The sequence below is a fragment of the Coenobita brevimanus genome, chromosome 60, assembly GCF_032717465.1.
Source record: "Coenobita brevimanus isolate Jiangsu-jjx chromosome 60, ASM3271746v2, whole genome shotgun sequence".
NCBI classification, from domain to species: Eukaryota; Metazoa; Arthropoda; class Malacostraca; order Decapoda; family Coenobitidae; genus Coenobita; species Coenobita brevimanus.
Window position 1 is genome coordinate 33,304,192 of NC_137013.1, and position 23,351 is coordinate 33,327,542.

General features: G+C 40.2%; 1 protein-coding gene across 1 annotated transcript in view; it reads left to right on the plus strand.

The window, feature by feature from the left end:
- Positions 1-23,351, plus strand: part of Piezo (piezo type mechanosensitive ion channel component) — a 1,050,432-nt gene that overhangs the window by 899,487 nt on the left and 127,594 nt on the right. The window contains exons 42-43 of the mRNA XM_080275143.1: positions 12,766-12,918; positions 23,149-23,210. Coding sequence (XP_080131269.1) covers positions 12,766-12,918; positions 23,149-23,210 — 215 coding nt within the window. The remainder of the gene's footprint in view (positions 1-12,765; positions 12,919-23,148; positions 23,211-23,351) is intronic.

Consider the following 23,351-nt stretch of genomic DNA (forward strand, 5'->3'; position numbering starts at 1 on the left):
CCTTCTCCGTTTTATTAGTACTCTCTTCAAGTTTCCTCCTCAGTTCAACATTCTCCCTCTTCAAATTCTTAATCTCTTCATTGGCTGTTTCGTTGGACTGGATTAGACTCTGTATGGTGGTTTCCGTATTTCCTGACACATCCTTTATCACTAGATTCTCTACTTTTTTTTCGAGTTCACTAATCCTCATAATTAATGTTTTCACCAGGTCCATGACATTAGTATTAGCATCAAATCCTTGAAATTCCATTCCCTCATTGTTTACATTTTCGGCCATCTTTAACGTACCGGTAAAGTACCTAACCAGCTGTTACCGAATAAGCCACAAACATTCATGTATACTATTGCCAACAAATCTTTACATTTTTGGTAGTCTACCAACTTTCATTATTTTAAATTTATAGAAAGACCCTAGGAGACAGGACAGACAAAATTCCTGAAACTACTCAAGGTTAGGAGCGATGCCTGTGACGACCTCTCTCTCCGGCTGCTCGTGTGTGTGTGTGTGTGTGTGTGTGTATTTACCTGTTTTTATTTACCTATTTCTGGTATACAGGAATTGACCTAATCTTGTGTTGTCCTGTCTCGATATCTATGATTATTTTGTCTAGTTTTAAACGCATGAATGTTTTTTGCCTTCACCACCGTGTCCTCTAAGTCGTTCAAAATACTTGTGTATCTGTTTAGGAAACTGAAGCTTTTAAGATCATTAAGACATCTACTTTTCCTCAGGTTGAAGTCATGACCTCTTGTTCTTCCATCATCCAGCACAAAAAGATCCTTTCTATCCACCCTTTCCAATTCTCATACATTTCTAAATATCGTGATTAAGTCACCTCTTTCCCTTCTCTCACGCAGTGTTGGTAACTTCAGTTTTTCCAGTCTCTCCTCATAGGTCAGTTCCCTTAAGCATGGTATCATCATCATTGCCATCCGTTGAACCCTCTCTAGTTTATCAATATGCTTCTTCAAATGAGGTGACCATACCACAGCTGCGTACTCCAGTCTTGGTCTTATCATGGTCACTGTCAACTCCCTCAGCATATCCTCATCCATATAATTAAAAGCCACTCTCATATTGGTCAGTAATCCATAAGTTCCTCCAATGATTCTGTTTATATGCTTTTCTAGTGACAAATCATCCTGAATAATCACCCCCAAATCTTTCTCATCTTTTCTTTTACAAATTATCTCATTACCCATTTTATATGTTCAGCGGTCTTTTTTCACTCGTTTCCATTTCTAATACATGACGCTTCTTGGCATTAAAATCCATTTTCCAGGTCTGGCTTCAGCTGTGGAGTTTGTGCAAGTCCTCTTGCAGTTTTTTACAATTATCAATGCCTTTAATATGTTTCATGATTTTAGCATCATCTGCGAACATACTCATGTAACTATTCAAACCCTCTGATAAATCATTTACATATATCAGAAACATTATTAGGGCTAAAACAGAGCCCTGGGGTACTCCGCTGGTCACGTTTCTCCATTGTGACACCTTGTCTCTTGTTCTCATCTGCCTTCCTCCAGGAGTTTCCCTTTCAGTCCTCCTATATGCTCTAGTTTCCACATTAGTCTCTTATGGTGTACCTTGTCGAAGGCTTTCTCCAAGTCTAAATACACACAATCCACCCAACGGTCTCTCTCCTGTACAACGTCAATTGCTCTTGAGTAATAGCTCAACAAGTTGGAAATGCATAACCTTCCACTTCTAAATCCAAAGTGACATTGAACCAAAATATTCATCTCTTCCAGATATTTTATCCATCTGTCTTTCAGGATTCCCTCACACAATTTTGCAACCATGCTGGTTAGAGACACTGGTCTATAATTCAGGGGTTCTTCCCTGTTTCCTCCCTTGTAAATTGGTACCACATTTGCCCCCTCCCATTCTCGATGCACTTTCCTCTCTTCCATAGAACACACAATTAAACTGTGAATTTTATCCGCCAGTTGTTCTCTGCATTCCTTCAGTACCCAATTAGAAATTCCATCAAGTCTTGGTGCTTTCCTTACATCTTGAGTTTCCAGTAATTTATACACTTCCTGTACCTCCACTTTTATATCTTTTATCGCCAGTACATTTCTAATCACTCCCTCCCCTTCCATAAACTCCTTTTCATTAGTGAAAACCAATTGGATACATGTGTTCATTATTTCAGTTTGCATTGCTGCATCTTTATAGACCTCTCCTTCTACTTTAAGTTTGGTGATTACTTCCTTTTGTTTCAGTTTGCCATTGACAAATCTATAAAACAGTTTGGGTTCATCCTTGCATTTGTCTATTATACCTTTTTCAAAATTTGTTTCTTCTTCTCTATGTATTCTTGCATATTCATTTCTAGTTCTTTTATATTCTTCCTTTGTTCTGTTATTATCTCTCTTTCTCCAGTTGTTCCACGCCTTATCTCTCTCTTTTTTTGCTATCATACACCTGTGTGTACAGTATTTACCTATTTGTGTGTTAGCTATTTGTAGTATACCTGTACAGGAATTGAGATAAGCTCGTTTTGTCCTGTCTCCATATCTACATTCATGTAGTCTTGTTTTAAATACATGAATGTTCTTTGCCTGCACCATCTCTTCATCTACATCTTTCCAAATATTTATGCGTCTACTCAGGAAGCTGAACCTTTTAAGATCATATAGGCATCTACTTTTCCTCAACTTGAAGTCATGACCTCTTGTTCTTCCATCATCCAACACAAAAAGATCCTCTCTATCCCCCCTTTCCAGTTCTCTTACATTTCTGAATATTGTAATCAATCACCCCTTTACCTTCTCTCACACAGTGTTGATAACTTCAATTTTTCCGATCTCTCCTCATAGGTGAGTTCCCTCAAGCATGATATCATCCTTATTGCCATCCATTGAACCCTCTGTTGTTTATCAATATATTTCTTCAAGTAAGGTGACCATACCACAGCCACATACTCCAGTCTTGGTCTTATCATGGTCACTATCAGCTCACTCATCATTCCCTTGTCTATATACTGTAGTTAAAAGCCACTCTCATGTTGGTCAGTAATCCATAAATTCCTCCAATGATTTTGTTTATATGCTTTTCTGGTGACAAGTCATCCTGAATAATCACTCCCAAATCTTTCTCATCTTTTCTTTTACAAATTATCTCATTGCCCAGTTTATATGTCCAATTTGGCCTTTTTTCACTTATTCCCATTTCTAATACATGACACTTCTGGGTTATTGCTAAGCAGGGCTCCAATGGGTATGGTTTGTTGTAGGTGGGGGTGCTCACCATCCACTCACTTGATGTAGTGCTTCTGTCGGGTGTCTGCCCTTTCCTCTCCTTCCATCCTCTTCTGTCTTCCTTTCCTTCATTCTTTCCTTGTCCTTCTGCCTATGGGTAACTTTACACTCCCTCCTCTGTCTTTCTTTCCTTCATTCTTTCCTCTTCCTTCTGCCTGTGAGTGACTCTACACTGAGTGACAAGCCAAATGGTTTCCTGTACACCAGGAAACTATTTACTACACTGGGTGGTAACCATATAACCAAATTTTGGCGCCTGGTGGTTTATTGGGTAATTATTGCACTCCAATCAGATTGAACCTTTGAAGGTTCATATCCAAGGGGTGGTTGGGTTTGATTGCTCATGTAATGCCACTCAGGGATGAGTGAGGCTGGTCACTCTCATCTTAAATGTCAGGACCAACTGGGTAGGCCCGGGCTCCTACACTCCTCATGGGACAGTGTAGGATTGGATGATGGATGGATGGATGGATGACACTTCTTGGCATTAAAATCCATTTTCCAAGTCTGGCTCCATCCGTGGAGTTTGTCCAAGTCCTTCTGCAGTTTTTTACAACTATCAGTACCTTTAGTATGTTCCATGATTTTAGGATCATCTGCGAACATACTCATGGAACTATTTAAACCCTCTGGTAAATCATTTACATATATCAGAAACATAATTGGGTTTAAGACAGAGCCATGAGGTACTCCACTAGTCATGTTTCTCCACTGTGAAACCTTGTCTCTTATAACTGTTCTCATCTGCATTCCTGTCAAATAATCTTCCATCCACTTTAATAGTTTCCCATTCACCCCTCCAAAGGTCTTCAGCTTCCACAGCAGTCTCCTATAAGGCACCCTTTCAAATGCTTTCTTGAGATCAAGTTAGACACAATCTGCCCATCCTTCTCTCTCTTGTGTGACATCTGTTACCTGCTACTTAATAGGTTAGTAACACATGATCTTCTTTCCCTAGAACCAAATTGTCTTGGTGTTATCACTTCATTTTCTTCTAAATGCTTTATCCATCTTTTTCTTATAATTTTCTTGCAAATTTTACAAACAATACTAGTAAGTGATACAGGTCTGTAATTGAGTGGATCATCCCTATCTTCTCCCTTGAAGATTGGCACAATACTGTGCTCTTTTCCAGTCTTTAGGTAACTGTCCATTTTCCAGCGAAGTCTTAATGATGACATAAACAGGCCACACTAACTGGTCAGCACATTCCTTCAGGATCCATCAAGCCACACCATCTGGTCCCATTGCTTTTCTTACATCCAGATCTCTTCAGCTGCAGCACCTCATTCACGTCAGCAGTAATTTCTGCCATTCCTGTTATCCTGGGTTCTATTTCAGGTTCCCTAAATTCCTCTTCCAACAAAAAGACTGACTGCAGTTTGTTATTCATTATTTCACACAATTCTTCTTCTCTTTTGTAAGTTTCCTCTCCATCCCTCAATCATATTATACTGTCCATAACTTTCATTTTACCATTTACAAACTTATAAAATAATTTCAGCTCTTTTTTACATTTAGTTACAATATCTATTTCATATTTCCTTTTTTCTTCTCTCTGCACTCTTACATGTTCATTTCTTACCTGCTTGTACTCCTCCCACGCCCTTTCACTATACTTTCTTCTCACATTATTCCATGCTCTTTTTCTTGCCTCATGTGCCATTTTACATCTGTTGTTAAATCATTCTTTCTTCCTTTCCATAGCTGTGAAAAATTTTAGAACATATTTACTAACTCCTGTTTTATACACTTCTATCAGGAACTCATATTTCTCATCAACATTTGTGATCATATTCATTTTACTCCAGTCTACATTTTGGAATAAGTTCCTCAGAGAAGCAAAGTCTGCCTTCCCATAATTGTATATATTTTCTCTGTGTTTTTTATCTCTTTCTCCTTCCCTTACTCCCACCACTTCCATCTCAATAATTAGATGATCACTTTTACCAAAGGGGCATTGGTAGCTTATGTTCCTAACATCATTTGGGTCCTTTGTGAATACTAAGTCGAGCCTTGATGGTTCATCACCCCTAATTCTTGTATTTTCTTTATTTACATGGATTAACATGTTTTCCATCACCAATTCCATTAATTTATTTCCCCATGATTCCTCATTGCTCCCAGCATCCATACTTTCCCAGTCAACTTCTCTACAATTGAAATCTCCCATTAATATTATTCTATTTCTTCATAGAATTATCATCTTTAGTTTAATAATGGATTCCCCTATTAACTATTCGTAATCTTCTCTTGTCCGTGCCCTAGTTTTGGGAGGCATATACCTGTAAAATACTATTACATCTATTTTTTCTCCATAACTGTCCTCTGTTTCAAGTCCCAAAAGTTCAGCCATAGTATTTTCAATTTCTATATTTTTTGCTTTTAGGTCATTACAGGTTAAAATCATTATACCTCCCCCAAAGTTGCTTTCTTTATCCTTCCTCCAAATATTATAATTGTTCCATCCATATAATTTTGTGTCAACATCTTTGGGCAATTTGGTCTCCACCAAGCAAACAATTTCAGGTTTCTTTTCATTTATATAGTCTCCAGTTTCCCCTTTCTTAGATATTAACCCATCCACATTACTATACATGATACTGTACTTAGATTTACTGCACTAGTTTTATTTTTACTCACTCCTCTCTTTTTCGTATTGATGTCCATACCCCTTGTTTCCTTCACTTCTAGTTCCTCACATACCACTTCCTTACTTTCATATCCATCTCTCTCCAAAAAAAAGTTTTACATTCTTCCTCTGTCGTCCTGTCATTTTTTTCCTTTACTTGTTCCTTCAAAGATTTTGAAACTTCTTTCTTCTTCATTCAGATCTTTTCTTACTACTGTATAATATTTTCCTTCCCTGCCTCTTTACTCAGTTTCCAGGTCACTTTAAGTATATCATTTACTACACTTTCTGATGACAACTTTAACTCTCATTGGTCGTATTTCCCCATTCTTATATGGCCCTATCCTTACTTCCTCAGTTTCTTTTTCCCACTTGTTTCCTTCGAGATCGATCTTGCCCAATATTTTTCTCACCAGGTTGGTGTCTCTCTCGAGTCTCACAGATCTTACCTTTTGTTCCTCCTCCCTATTTCCAAATATTACCATACATTTGTTCCTTTCTGCAGTTTCTCTCACTGTTTTCTCTTTTTTCTTCAATATTTTCACAACATTTTCTTCCATTTTTTCTTGTTCATTTCCCTTTCTTCCTGAATTATTTCCCTTAAGCTGACCACTTCTTTCTGTTCTTCTTCCACATGTGCCCACTTTGCCATTTGCTCTTCTAACACACTACTCACCATCTCCATTTTGTTACTGCTTTCTTCTAGTTTTCTCCCTAATTCGATATTTTCTCGCTTCAAATTCTCGATCTCCTGGTTCGCCGTCTCATTGGCCTGGATCAGACTCTGTATGATATTTTCAGTATTTTCAGGCATGTTTTTTAATACTAAATCCTCCACTTTCTTTTCAAGTTCACAAATCCTCGTAATCAATGTTTTAACCAAATCTGTGACATTTGTTTCACTGTCAAATCCTGGAAATTCGGGTCCCTTGTCAGCCATGTTTAAGTTTGGCTACGGTACTGAACAGCTGTTACCGAAAATACTATAAACATTCATGCATACTCACTGACAACAACTCTTTATATTTTTGGTAGTCTGTATTAACTTACAATACTTTAAACTTACAATAAGACCAAAGAAAACAGGACAAACACAGTTCCTGAAAAATACTTAAGGTTTGCAGCGGTGGCTGAGAGGCAGTCGAGACACGTCTGTTCGCTCTGGCTTATCTGCTGTGTGTGTGTATTTACCTATTTGTATTTACTTATTTGTAGTATACAGGAATTGAGCAATGCTCATGTTGCCCTGTCCCCAAATCCACATTTATCAAGTCTACCTTTACACACATGAATGTTTTTCTCATGCACCACCTCTTCATCTAAGTCGTTCCAAATATTTATGTATTTACCTAATATACCTAATTGTGATATACACGGAGTGTGCTATGCTCGTGGGTTTCCGTCACTGTTTCTCAGTAAGTCAAATATATCTTTAAACTCATTTAAGTTTTTAGACTGGACGATCTCTTTGTCCAGGCTATTCCATAACTCTATACTTCTGTAAGGAAAGCTATATTTCTTGATATCCTTCAAGCAGCTTGACTTTTTCAATTTCATTCTGTGTCCTCTTGTTACTCTCTTATCCCATACAAACAGATCTTCTTTGTCAGTTTTATCTACTCCCACCATGGTCCTGAACACTGCAATCATGTCTCCCATCTTTCTCCTTTCCAGCTTTTCCAGCCTCTCTCTGTATGACAGGTCTGCCAGACTGGGGACCATCTTGGTTGCTGTTCTTTGTGTTCTCTCAATCTTGTTTATATCTTTCTTTTTGTGTGGGGACCACACTACCACTGCATATTCTAACCTGGGGCAGATCATGGCCACTATTAATTTTTTCATCATTTCCTCATCCATATAATGAAATGCTACTCTTATGTTAGTCAAGAGTTTATAAGTCTCTCCAACTATCTTGTTAATGTGCTTTTCTGGTGACAAACTATCTTGGACCAGCACTCCCAAATCTTTCTCTTCTCTCATTTTTGTGATAAATTCATTACCCAACAAATAATTCAGTGATGGCCTCCTGGTACTTTTACCCATTTCCAATATTTTATATTTCTTTACATTAAATTTCATTTCCCACGTCCAGCTCCAATCATGTATCATGTCCAGATCCTCCTGCAGCATTTTACAATCCTCTTCAACATCTACCGTCCTCAAGATCTTATCAGCAAACAGACTTGCATAACTGTTCACTCCATCTACCATATCATTTACGTAAATCAGGAACATTACTGGCACCAACACCAAGCCTTGAGGGACTCCACTTGTTACTTCCCTCCATCCAGACATTCTGTCCTTTATTACTGTCCTCATTTGTCTGTCTCTCAAAAACTCTCTTCCATTGCAGGAGTTTCCCCTTCAGTCCTCCTATATATTCTAGTTTCCACATTAGTCTCTTATGATGTACCTTGTCAAAGGCCTTCTCTAAGTACTGTACACACAATCCACCCAACCATCTCTCTCATGTACCACGTCAATCGCTCTTGAGTAAAAGCTCAACAAGTTAGAAACACATGACCTTCCACTTCTGAATCCAAACCGACGTTCAGCCAAAATATTCATGTCTTCTAGATATTTTTCCATCTATCTTTCAGGATTCTGTCGCACAATTTTGCGACCATGCTGGTTAGAGACACTGGTCTATAATTCAGGGGTTCTTCCCTGTTTCCTCCCTTATAAATTGGTACCACATTTGCCCTCTTCCATTCGTGTGGCACTTTCCCCTCTTCCAGAGAACACACGATTAAACTGTGAATTTTATCCACCAGTTGTTCTCTGCATTCCTTCAGTACCCAGTTAGAAATACCATCAGGTCCTGGGGCTTTCCTGACATCTTGAGTTTCCAGTAATTTATACACTTCCTGTACCTCCACTTTTATATCTTTTATCACCGGTACATTTCTAATCACTCCCTCCCCTTCCACAAACTCTATTTCATTTGTGAAAACTGATTGGAAACATTTATTCATTATTTCAGCTTGCATTGCTGCATCTTTATAGACCTCTCCTTTTACTTTCAGTTTGGTGATTCCTTCCTTTTGTTTCAGTTTGCCATTAACAAATCTATAAAACAGTTTGGGTTCATCCTTGCATTTGTCTGTTATACCTTTTTCAAAATTCCTTTCTTCTTCTCTACGTATTCTCGTGTATTCATTTCTAATTCTTTTATATTCTTCCTTTGTTCTGTTGTTACCTCTCTTTCTTCAATTGTTCCACGTCTTATCTCTCTCTTTTTTTGCTATCATACAACTTCTATTAAACCACTCCTGTTTCCTGTTTTCTTTCCCTCTTACTCTTGGTACAAATTTTTCCACTCCCGAATTATAGATGTCTAGAAAGATATCCCACTTCCTCTGTATCTCTCTTGTTTCTCTGAATTTTCTCCAATCCACATTTTCAAATAAGTTTCTCAATCCTGTAAAATTTGCTTTCCCAAAGTTGTATCTTCCCTGTCTATGAAGCTCGTCTCTTGGCTCAACGTTCCCTGTTATCATCTGGAACTCAATGACCACATGATCACTTTTTCCTAAAGGACAGAGATATTTCAGTGATTCTATTACATGGGGTTCTTTGGTAAACAGTAAATCCAACCTTGCAGGTGTGTCCTCACCTCGAAACCATGTCTCTTCTTTGACCCATTGCGTCATCACATTATTCATTATTATATTTAATAACATAGTGCCCCACGAATCCTCGCCGCCTCCTGAGTCCCATTCCTTCCAGTTCACCTCTTTACAATTAAAGTCACCCACCAAAATTATATTATTGCTTTTCTCAGTTATTTTTTGTAAATTGCTAGCCATATCTGACAACATCTCATGGTATTCGTCATCATTCCATGCTCTCGTCTTAGGGGGAACATACACTATCGCCATATCTCTCTTAACATTCTCTCCAGTTTCTAATTTTGTATATATCACTTCAGCCCTGCCTTCTCCCATTTCACGGTATCTACATTTATGTTGTTCTTCACTGCTATCATCACTTCTCCTCCCGTTTTTTCTTTTCTGTCTTTTCTCCAGAGTTTGTATTTACCATCTCCCAAATGAACATCAATATCTTCTCTTAATTTGGTCTCTACAATGCACATGACATCAGGTTCATGTTCTCTCAAGAAATCGTTAATTTCGGGCCTTGCCGATATTAAACCATCAACATTAGTATATATCACCTTCAGATTATTTTTGATGTTTTTTATACCCTCTTCTCTCCTACTTTCCGTCAGTACCACTTCCTCAACTTCTGATCTTTCACAGCCATCCCCCTTAGTTTCCTTCACTTCTGTTTCCTTAAATACCACTTCCTTACTTTCATATCCATTACTCTCCCAAAAAAAGTATTACAATCTTCCTCTGTCCTCCTATCATTTTTTTCCTTTACTTCTTCCTTCAATGATTTTAAAACTTCTCTCTCTTCTTCATTCAAATCTTTTCTTATTATAATATTTTCCATCCCTGCCTCTTTGCTTAATTTCCAGGTCACTTTCAGTATGTCATCTGCTACACTTTCTGCTGACAATTTGACTCTCATTGGTCTTGTTTCCTCTTTCTTATAAGGCCCTATTCTCCTTACTTCTTCAATTTCTTTTACCCACTTGTCTCATTCGGGATCAGTCTTACCTAATATTCCTCTTACCAGGTTCGTTTCTTTCTCGAGTCTCACGGATCTAACCTTTTCTTCCTCCTTCCTGTTTCCAAATATTACCACGCATCTGTTCCTTTCTACAGTTTCTCTCACTATTTTCTCGTTTTTCTTCAGTATTTTCACTACATTTTCTTCCAATTTTATCTTGTTCATTTCTCTTTCTTCCTGGATGATTTCTCTTAAACTGACCACTTCTTTCTGTTCTTCTTCTACGTGTGCCCACTTTGCCTTATGCTCTTCCAATACACTGCTCACCTTCTCCATTTTATTAGTACTCTCTTCTAGTTTTCTCCTCAGTTCAATATTTTCACGCTTCAAATTTCTTATCTCTTCATTCGCAGTCACGTTGGACTGAATCAGACTCTGTATAGTAATCTCAGTATTCTCAGACACATCTTTTAACACTAGATTCTCCACTTTCTTTTCAAGTTCACTAATCCTCATAATCAATGTTTTAACCAGATCCATGACATTAGTATTTCTATAAAATCCTGGAAATTTGAGTCCCTCCATGTTTACATTTTCGGCCATGATTGAGGTTGGTTACAACTTACAGTACCAAAACAGCTGTTACCGAAAATACTTCAAACATTCATGTATACAGTACTCTTGACAATAAATCTTTACATCTTTGGAAGTCTGTATTAACTTACAATATTTTAAACTGAAAACAAGACCATAGGAGACAGGACAAACATAATTCCTGAAAATTACTTAAGGTTTGCAGCGGTGGCTGAGCCTTGGCCTGGGAGCAGTCAAGACACGTCTGTTCGCTGTGGCTGCTCGCTCGTGTGTGTGTGGTCAGCTTGGAACTAACACACAGACCGACATGTTCCGGCATTCACAGTGCTCTGGGTCGCTTGGACATCCAATAAACAGATGGGGAAATTTAGAAACAGCCAACTGTGGGCAACTACTGTAGCTTAAATGAGTATGAATTTTAGACCTATTTGATGTTTAGAAGTTTGAACTTGAAATGGTTGACTGTACTCTAATAGGAGAGGTGGTGGTTAGCCCCTTTGCACTGATGATGGAGCTTTATTCATTCTGCTACCATACATTTCACTTAGCTAAGGAACGTTCTGCTAGTGAAGGCTGTATCTTGCCGCTCAAGGTTAAAAATTGTCTCCTAAGCTGAGTAAAATGATCAGGAAGTAGCAATAATATACTACAAAAAATGTTACTGGAGTCACTTAATTAAGTGGTCATCAGCTGGACTGCTGACCATGAGGTGCAAGATTGGTCCTTCCCCCAGTCTGGTAACATCTTTTTGTTATTTTATTCTCTTATTTCCAGACTACTCTGTTCAGTTTAAGGGGGATTTTAAGTTGGAGGGATTAGATGTATCTTTCCTTAATAACTTCACTAATTGAAAATCTCCCCTAAAATGGACAAAGTCATTTGGAGGTAGCAGGAGTTAACTAATTGAATACATCATTGGCCTGATTGGATTACAGACTTGAATACCATTAACACTTTGGCCTAAAAGTACAAGTTTTGTAGGTTTATTTTGGCTAGCATCAGACAACCCCATTCAGGTAAGAAAGCTCTTGCCAGTAAAATGTTAAAAGTTATCTTGGTTAACAGTATGATCATCCATCCATCATCCAATCCTACATTGCCCCATGAGGAGCATAGGAGCCCGGGACTGGGCAAGTTGGTCCTGACATTTAAGATGAGAGTGACCAGTCTCACTTATCCCTGAGTGGTATTACGTGAGCAATAAATCCCAACCACGCCTTGGATATAAACATTCACCGGCTCTGTCCAATTGGGACGCTGTATTATCCACTAAAGCACCAGGCACCATAATTTGGTGTTATGGTTATCACCCAGTGTTGTAAATGGTTTCCTGGTGTACAGGAAACCATTGGCTTGTCATACAGGAAACCATTTGGTTGTCACTCAGTGTAGAGTCACCCACAGGCAGAAGGAAGAGGAAAGAATGAAGGAAAGAAAGACAGAAGAGGGAGTGTAAAGTCACCTTTAGGCAGAAGGAAGAGGAAAGAATGAAGGAAAGGAAGACAGAAGAGGATGGAAAGAAAGAAGGAAGGAGGAGAGGAAAGGGCAGACACCCGAGAGCAGCATTACATTGAGTGAGTGGATGGTGAGCGCTCCCACCTACCACAAAGGTTGATCATTATTAAAAATATGAATTTTATGCTTTCCTTAAACCAGCTTCATTGTCAGTGTATATCTGTCTCATCCCTTAGACTCAGCAAGGTGATGGAGGTGTGAGTGCATATTTGGAAGACAACAGAGTTCCTGTGCCTTTCTTGGTCATGCTTATACTCCAGTTTGGCCTTATCATTGTTGACCGTGCTCTCTTCCTAAGAAAGTTCATCCTTGGCAAACTCATCTTTCAGGTCAGTCGGGGAGGGTCATTATTTTTGTTTGTATAGCAGTCCTTGTTATGTCTCCTTTTTGACCTTTTTTTTTTTTTTCCCCCTAGCAAGTCCTAAGTATATGACAGAAAGAAGTGAAATACAGAAAAACTGTCTGTTGAAGTTATTCTGCTACAGTACTTATAATGTTGATTTGTCAGTTTCCCTGTTTACAGTACCAGTCCAGTGCTCCCTTCTATAACATAGGTAATGTAAACTGGCCACAAGCTGCGGTATACTTTTCCACGTTATACATTCCATATGTTTCGGTTACAAAGGGCTAACCTAGACTGGACATTTTCCAATGTCTCCCTTTTCACACCAAATCCCTCCCAAACCTTCCAGAAAACATGCTACTGGCATTCACTCTGGTATTCATGCACAGGAATTTATAAAAAATGCTTAAGAAAGGTTCCTAGACATTACAGTAACCCCCCCCAAATTAGTGAGCTTTGCATTCCAAACCCCCTTGCTAATTCTTAAAATTCACTAATTCTCGATGCCTTCCTGAAAATGACATTTACCGGCAGCTGCGTAGCCTATGAACCACTGATGCTGTTATGCTATTTATCTATCATATTGCCAGACACCTTAATCCCTTAAGGGGTGGACACAAACAAATCGCCTCCATGTCACCCTGTCCCCTGTCATTTCACTGCCCTGCTCCTAGCTCACACCCCCCTCTCTCATATACCTCTCCACTCCATCCCTTCATCTCTATCTTGGCCTCCCCCTCCCTCTCCCCCCCTCCACCTCACTCACATACACTCTCCTCATTAGTTTCTTACTCTCCATCCTCTCCACGTGGCCAAACAACCTCAGTGTGTTTCTCCAAACGCTTCCTATCACATCCACATCCACACCACAATGATCCTTCACGTCCTCATTTATCAATCTGTCACTTCATGTGACTCCACATGCTCCTCTCAAATAACTTATTTCCATAGCTCTCACTCTTGACCTGTGTCCCTCCAACAAGGTCCAAGCTTCACTTTGATACGTTAGAATTGGTATCACAATACTGTCATGTAGTAGCTTTTTCGCTTCCATGCTCACTTCCCTGTTTATCACTTCTTTCAAGGAACCAGCAACCATTCTTCCTTGTTGTACCCTTTCAAGCACTTCACCCTCTAAACCTCCATCCTTACTCATCACACTACCCAAGTATTTAAATGCACTCACATTTTCCATTTCCTCCTCATCCAGCATCACTGTACATTCACTGACTTCACCTCTCTCGAAGACCATAATGTTACTCTTCCCTACATTCACCTTTAGATTCCGTTTCTTATATAATCTCCCAAACTCATCCACCAAGCCTTGCAGCTCCCCCTCATCTTCATTTAACAGCACAGTATCATCTGCAAACAACAGTACAGGGAGTTTCCAGACACTGCCCTCTCTCTTTAGGGTCCCTCCAACATCCACTGCCCTACCCTGTATCCCTTTTAAACCCCATCCATATACAGGTTGAACAGCCATGGAGACTTAACACATCCCTGTTTCAATCCAACCTTCAAAGAGAAAAATTCACTCATTTCACTATCCACATGCACTGCAGCCTTAGCATCCTCATACATACTCTTCACGGCATTCAGCAACTTCCCATCTACTCCATATATTCATAATACTTTCCACAATCCTTGCCTATCCACCCTGTCATATGCTTTCTCCAAATCCATGAAGGCCACATACAACTTTTTTCCCTTCACCAGAAACTTTTCCACTAAAGATCTAAGAATGAATATCTGATCTACACAACCTCTTCCCTTCCTAGAACCTCCCTGTTCTTCTCCAACTAATTCATCTGTTATTTCCCTAATTAGAAATATGTGCAGCATGTGATGTGGTGTGTGGGATGAAGAGAAACAGAGGGGGATGCAAGGAACAATGTGGTGGAATGAAGAGGTGAGTTTGGCTGTGGCACAAAAGAAGAAAGCATACAATGAATGGATGAGAAATAGGGGCATGGAAGAAGTTGAGAGGCGGAAGAGAGAGTTATATGCAGAAAGAAAGAGAGAGGTGAAAAGATTAGTAAGAGAGAGTAAGAAGAGAGTGGATGAGGAATTTGGAAGGAATTTGAATGTAATGTGGAGGGACTGTAAGAAAATGTTCTGGAAAGAGGTGAAGAGAGTAAGACAGGGGGAAGTGAAGTTAGCAGGGAAGTGAAAGATAAAAATGGTAGATTACTAGTGGAGAAGGGAGAAAAAGTGAGCAGATGGAGAGAACACTTTAAGGAATTGTTGAACATAGAGGATGGAAGGAATGCGAGTATATGTGGCTGGAGAATGGCTCGGAGAAGAAGGGAGGTGAGAAGACAGGAAGAAATCAGTAGGATAGAAGTTGTGGAAGCAATGAAGAAAATTAAACTGGGGAAAGCCCCAGGAATTGATGGAGTGTGTGGTGAAATGCTGAAGCATGGGGGAGAGATAGTAGTAGAATGGATGTGGAAGATGTGCAGATTGGCCTGGGAGGAAGGTAGAGTCCCGGAGGATTGGAAGTCAGGTATAAGTACTGTATTCCCTTGTACAATGGAAAAAGGGAAAAAGAAGTATGTGGTAATCATAGGGGCATTTGTCTTCTTAGTGTAATAGGAAAAGTGTATGGTAGGAAATTATTGACAGAGTTAGAGAAAGAACAGAGGAATTAGTTGGAGAAGAACAGGGAGGCTTTAAGAAGGGAAGAGGTTGTGTAGATCAGATATTCATTCTTAGATCTTTAGAGGAAAAGTTTCTAGAGAAGGGAATGAAGTTGTATGCGGCTTTCATGGATTTGGAGAAAGCATATGACAGGGTGGATAGACAAGGATTATGGAAAGTATTAAGAATATATGGAGTAGATGGGAAGTTGTTGAATGCTGTGAAGAATATGTGTGATGGTGCTAAGGCTGCAGTGCGTGTGAATGATGAACTGAGTGAATTTTTTTCTTTGAAGGTTGGGTTGAAACAGGGATGTGTCATGTCTCCATAGTTGTTCAATCTGTACATGAATGGGGTAATAAAAGAGATACAAGGTAGGGTTGTGGATGTTGGAGTGGCCCTGATGAGAGAGGGTAGTGTTTGGAAACTCCCTGTACTGTTGTTTGCAGATGATACTGTGTTGTTGAGTGAAGACGAAGGGGAGCTGCAAGGCTTGGTGGATGAGTTTGGGAGAGTGTGTAAGAAACGGAATCTAAAGGTGAATGCAGGGGAGAGTAAAGTGATGGTCTTTGAGAGATGTGAAGTCAGTGCATGTACAGCGAGGTTGGATGGTGAGGAATTGGAAAATGTGAGTATGTTTAAGTACTTGGGTAGTGTGATGAGTAAGGATGGAGGTTTGGAGGGTGAAGTGCTTGAAAGGGTACAGCAGGGAAGAAAGGTTGCTGGTTCCTTGAAAGCAGTGTTAAGGAACAGGGAAGTGAGCATAGAAGTGAAAAAGTTACTACATGACAGTATTGTGATACCAACTCTAACGTATGGAAGTGAAGCTTGGACGTTGTTGGAAGGACACAAGTCAAAAGTGAGAGCAATGGAAATGAGTTATTTAAGAGGAGCCTGTGGAGTCACATGGAGAGACAGGCTGACGAATGAGGATATAAAGGAGCGTTGTGGTGTGGATGTGGATGTGATAGGAAACGTTAGAAGGATACATTGAGGAGGTTTGGCCATGTGGAGAGGATGGAGGGTGAAAGACTGATGCAGAGAGTGTATGTGAGTGAGGTGGAGGGGGGGAGAGGGAGGGGGAGGCCGAGGATGAGATGGAGGGATGGGGTGGAGAGGTATATGAGAGAGGGGGGTGTGAGTTGGGAGCAGGGCAGTGAAATGGCGGGGGACAGGGCGACGTGGATGCGATTTGTTTGTGGCCACCCCGAACAGGATTGAGGCATCTGGCAATAAATAGATAGATAGATTTCCCTAACTTTGTCAATAAGTATCATACCATTTACTTTTCCTATTACACTAAGAAGACAAATGCCCCTATGATTACCACATACTTCTTTTTCCCCTTTTCCTTTGTACAAGGGAATATTATACCTGACTTCCATTCCTCCGGAACTCTACCTTCCTCCCAGGCCAATCTGCACATGTTCCACATCCATTCTGCTACTACTGTATCTCTCCCCCATGCTTCAGCATTTCACCACACACTCCATCAATTCCTGGGGCTTTCTTCAGTTTAACTTTCTTCATTGCTTCCACAATTTCTATCCTACTGATTTCTTCCTGTCTTCTCACCTCCCTTCTTCTCCGAGCCATTCTCCAGCCACTTATACTCGCATTCCTTCCATCCTCTATGTTCAACAATTCCTTATAGTGTTCTCTCCATCTGCTCACTTTTTCTCCCTTCTCCACTAGTAATCTACTATTTTTATCTTTGACTCCCCAGTAAACTTCTTTGGCACCCTCTCTAACTCTCTTTACCTCTTTCCAAAACATTTCCTTACATTCCCTCCACTTTACATTCAAATTCCTTCCAAATTCCTCATCCACTCTCTTACTCTCTCTTACTAATCTTTTCACATCTCTCTTCCTCTCTTCATACAACTCGCTCTTCCGTCTCTCAACTTCCTCCACGCCCCTGTTTCTCATCCACTACTTATATGCTTTCTTCTTTTGCGCCACAGCCTCTCTCACCTCTTCATTCCACCATGCTGTTCCCGCACCCCCTTTCGTCTTCTCTTCACCCCACACACCACCTCACATGCCGCACAGATTTCTTCTGTGAATATCTTGCACACACCTTCCACATCCCCCATCGGTTCCAATCCATACTTACCCAATCGCTCCTCCACTTCCCTCTTATATTCTTCTCTTTTTTCATCCTCTTGTAACCTTTCCACCCACCTTGTATGAGCTACTTCCTCCTGCCCTTGCCTTCTTCTATTTCTCCATTTCTTTTGGACACTGACTCTGAGCACCACCATATGGTAGTCAAAGAGTCCACTCCCCCAGCCTCTATATACTGTACTCTTGTAACTACTTCATCCACCTTCACATTCCCTACTTTTCCATTCATATCTCTAATCAAAAACACTCTCTCATTCCTTTCAGATTTTTCCATGCACAATTCCACATTTGTCCAGAACTCTTCTCTCACTCTGCTTGCTCGATCTTTCATTGGCGCATACACACACACAGTCGCTCACATTTGTAGTCCAACTTTCAGTCTTACTCATACAGTTCTTGAACCAACTGATCCATACTCTCATATACTGCTATGCATTACTGTTATGCATTACCCATAAATAAACGTTGCTTTTTAAATCTGTTTCCCCATTGTTTTTAGCTGTTAAGCTGTGACAGCTCGTTTGATTCGACAGCATAATGGCAGAAGAGACTGTCCTATGTGTTTAACCAAACCTAACATAACCTAGTTTAACTGTACCCAATAATTACCCAAACCTAACTTAACCTACAGGTGGGAAATGGGAAACAAAATGTACCTTTGAGTATGAAGAGTAAGTTTCTTCCATTGTGCCAGAAACAAACAATTGTAGGCATGGTTTAACAGCGTAACCCCTCATTGCCCATGGGTTCAGAAACTTGCGTGCTCCCATGGCTGGCCCCGGAACGATTTTTTAATAGTTTTAAAATCAATTTATTTTTCTTATAGATGTGAAGAGAATTGTCTGGTACCTAGCAAAGTGTTTTTTAGCTTCCTAAACCCATCTTGTGAGTCGCTATAATTCGTGGAAGAATTCATAATATTGTGGTGCATGTGCCATATGGGCAAAAACATGTGAGATTAAATGGCCCACCTGACAGCTGGGGATGATAACGTAGGGTCGTATAAACATACTAGTGACCATTCCCTTCTCATAATTGTTCACATTTTTCTTATAGCTGGTGCCAACTCAGTGTCACTGACACCAATACTGTAAAGGCTTGTTTAGTGCTGGGGGTTATTAAGGAGTTAGTGGAATACAGTACATTACTCTTTGCATCAGTACTCTCTTTTTCATGTATACACACAAAAATGAACAAAAGAATGAGCGCTAAATGTACGCTTAACTTTCAGCAGAAAGACCTTACCAGTTCAATTGCTATTCCTCCAGTTTATTTTCTGAATTTTTCCGACTTTTTCTTTTAGGAAGAAATTGTTAATTAGTGAAGTCGTTAATTATGAGTTCAGCAATTATGGGGTTCTGCTGTAATAAAAAAAAGTTTAGGGCACTAACCTGACTGGCTGTGACAGAAGTAACAATGCCCCATACCACGGGAGTAGCTACCTCAGACAGGGGTTCAAGGCGGGAGACTGCCAAAAACCAGAGGAGGACGCTCCCAGCGGCCAATGGTGGTACATATGGATGTCATGTCATTCGACCAGTTACAGTGCATCGCCCGCCTGACGTTATCTTGCATGACATATGACTTTCGGCAGGCCGTCTCGGCTCCGATGTCCAACAACTCTCCATGGTATATCTGTTTTTGACTGTGGTATATATTTTTTTATCACACTATAGGTGACAGCTTAAGTACAAACCTGTGGTATAGGATACCGTGTTGCAGGAGGGAGCACTGTACTATGTAAAAATTTATCTATCTATCTATCTATTGCCAGACGCCTCAATCCCGTTTGGGGTGGTCACAAACAAATCGCCTCCAAGTCGCCCTGTCCCCTGCCATTTCACTGCCCTGCTCCCAACTCACACCCCCCTCTCTCATATACCTCTTCACCCCATCCCTCCATCTCATCCTCGGCCTCCCCCTCCCTCTTCCCCCCTCCACCTCACTCACATACACTCTCTTCGTCAGTCTTTCACCCTCCATCCTCTCCACATGGCCAAACCACCTCAGTGTGTTTCTCATAATGCTTCCTATCACATCCACATCCACTCCACAACGCTCCTTTATATCCTCATTCGTCAGCCTGTCTCTCCATGTGACTCCACAGGCTCCTCTTAAATAACTCATTTCCACTGCTCTCACTCTTGACTTGTGTCCTTCCAACAACGTCCAAGCTTCACTTCCATACATTAGAGTTGGTATCACAATACTGTCATGTAGTAACTTTTTCACTTCCATGCTCACTTCCCTGTTTCTTATCACTGCTTTCAAAGAACCAGCAACCTTTCTTCCCTGCTGTACCCTTTCAAGCACTTCACTCTCCAAACCTCCATCCTTACTCATCACACTACCCAAGTACTTAAACGTACTCACATTTTCCAATTCCTCACCATCCAACCTCGCTGTACATTCACTGACTTCACCTCTCTCAAAGACCATCACTTTACTCCTCCCTACATTCACATTTAGATTCCGTTTCTTACACACTCTCCCAAACTCATCCACCAAGCCTTGCAGCTCCCCTTCGTCTTCACTCAACAACACAGTATCATCCGCAAACAACAGTACAGGGAGTTTCCAAACACTATCCTCTCTCACCAGGGCCACTCCAACATCCACTATCCTACCTTGTACCTCTTTTATTACCCCATCCATGTACAGATTGAACAACCATGGAGACATGACACATCCCTGTTTCAACCCAACTTTCAAAGAGAAAAATTCACTCAGTTCACCATCCACACGCATTGCAGCCTTCGCACCATCGTACATACTCCTCACAGCATTCAACAACTTCCCATCTACTCCATATATTCTTAACACTTTCCACAATCCTTGTCTATCCACCCTGTCATATGCTTTCTCCAAATCCGTGGAAGCCGCATACAACTTCTTTCCCTTCTCTAGAAACTTTTCCACTAAAGATCTAAGAATGAATATCTGATCTACACAACCTCTTCCCTTCCTAAAGCCTCCCTGTTCTTCTCCAACTAATTTCTCTGTTCTTTCTCTAACTCTATTAGTAAGTATCCTACCATACACTTTTCCTATTATACTAAGAAGACACTTGCCCCTATGATTACCACACACTTCTTTTTCCCCTTTTCCTTTGTACAAGGGAATACTTATACCTGACTTCCAATCCTCCGGGACTCTACCTTCCTCACAGGCCAATCTGCACATCTTCCACATCCATTCTACTACTATCTCTCCCCCATGCTTCAGCATTTCACCACACACTCCATCAATTCCTGGGGCTTTCCCCGATTTAACTTTCTTCATTGCTTCCACAACTCCTATCCTACTGATTTCTTCCTGTCTTCTCACCTCCCTCCTTCTCCCAGCCATTCCCCAGCCACTTATACTCACATTCCTTCCATCCTCTATGTTCAACAATTCCTTAAAGTGTTCTCTCCATCTGCTCACTTTTTCTCCCTTCTCCACTATGGTCCTTTCACCGCAAGAAGTCCGTTCAGGGTGGGGCCCACCTGGTGAATCACCTGTAGCGATGCTGCCAAATCAACCGTATGACATGCCTCTCTCTCTCTTATTTCCCATCTATGTGCTATTTGAAATTGTTTTTTATATTCTGTATATAATAAAGGAAGCTATATAGTACACTTAGTATCACTTTTTAGAATTATAACAATGATTTGAATGAATTCTACGACACGTGGCAGCACTTTTTTCCCATGTTGCCACGCCGAGGTCGGCGAGGGACCCAGGGTCAGAGAGAGGATTATAAGCCTACAGGGGAAACCTCTTAAAAATGAAATGCGCCTAGACTTTTACCTCATAGGTGGTGTGGAAAAAAAGTTGAAAATAAATAATAAATATATACAATATATATATATATATATATATATATATATATATATATATTTATATACATATATATATATATATATATATATATATATATATATAGATATATATATTTATATACATATATATATATAGAGAGAGAGAGAGAGAGAGACAGACAGACAGACAGACAGAGATAGAGAGAGGGAGAGAGAAACAGGTGGGATGGGGGTAGGTAGGGAGACAGAGTGATAATCCGATAATTGGTGGTCAAATTGGCACGTTGCACTCGGGGGGGAATTCCAACTTCTGCCACACCCTGAACGGACTTCTTGCTGCGAAAGGACCATAGTAATCTACCATTTTTATCTTTCACTCCCCTGCTAACTTCACTTCCACCCTGTCTTACTCTTTTCACCTCTTTCCAGAACATTTTCTTACAGTCCCTCCACTTTACACTCAAATTCCTTCCAAATTCCTCATCCACTGTCTTCTTACTCTCTCTTACTAATCTTTTCACCTCTCTCTTTCATTCTACATATAACTCTCTCTTCTGCCTCTCAACTTCTTCCACGCCCCTATTTCTCATCCATTCATTGTTTGCTTTCTTCTTTTGTGCCACAGCCTGTCTCACCTCTTCAGTCCACCATGCTGTTCCTTGCACCCCCCTCCATCTTCTCTTCCTTCCACACACCACATCACATGTTGCACATATTTCTTCTGTAAATATCCTACACACACCTTCCACGTCTCCCATCTGCTCCAATTCATATTTGCCCAATCGTTCCTCCACTTCTCTCTTATACTCTGGCGTTTTCTCATCCTCATGTAACCTTTCCACTGTCCTTGCAACTACTCCTTCCTCTCGTCTTTCCCTTCTTCTATTCCTCCATCTTACTTGAATCCTAATTCTGGCCACCACCAAGTAGTAGTCAGAAAGTCCACTCCCCCAACCTCTATAAGCTCTTGCATCCATTACACATCTTCGCACCCTTTCATCCACACACACATAATTAATCATTGCCTTCCTTTCATTCAGTTCACCACCCATCCTTCTCATCACACGCCATGTATACCTGTGGATCATTTTATGCCTGAAGAGGGTATTGGCTATCACCAACCCCCTCCCAGCACAAATGTCCACTAACGCACTCCCATTCTCATCTATCTCAGCGGGCACACTCCACTCACTTACAACATGGATTGCCTGTAGTATGTTTTCCTCATACAAGTGGTATAACTGTAATCTGTGTTACTGTTCCTGTAGTTCCATATGCAGTATTAAAATTTGAATGAATGATTTGATTCCTACCACTTTGATGTGGAATTTTGTTTGTCTGTAGTTAATTAACTTTTCACTCAGATGGTTTTTATATTTTATTCATACTGCCTTCAGTTGATTTATTTAACTTTTAGGAAAATTCTCATAATGGAGTTAAAAAACAAATTACATTAAACTCCTTCACAATGAAAGAGCTTCCCAAAGCAAAATAAAATTGTCACTTGGTAGTAGGAATAAGCAGAAAAATACATCATAGACTGAAGAAATTAAGAAGAGAATATGGCTGACAGTGTTTGTTATAGTCATTTATAAACTGTTAGGAATATTAAATCTGTGTTAATAGATTCATGTGTCTCACAGGTGGCACTGACCTTTGGGATTCATATATGGATGTTCTTCATTCTGCCTGCTGTTACTGAGAGGTAAAGAGAACTGTTTCATTCCTAATCCTTTTCGACACCCAATGGTTGTAATAGATAATGATCTTGATATCTCAAGAACTGAATAAAGAAATCATCTGGAATGAGGTATTCCATTTCATTGTCAGAGTTGAGTGTTAAGCT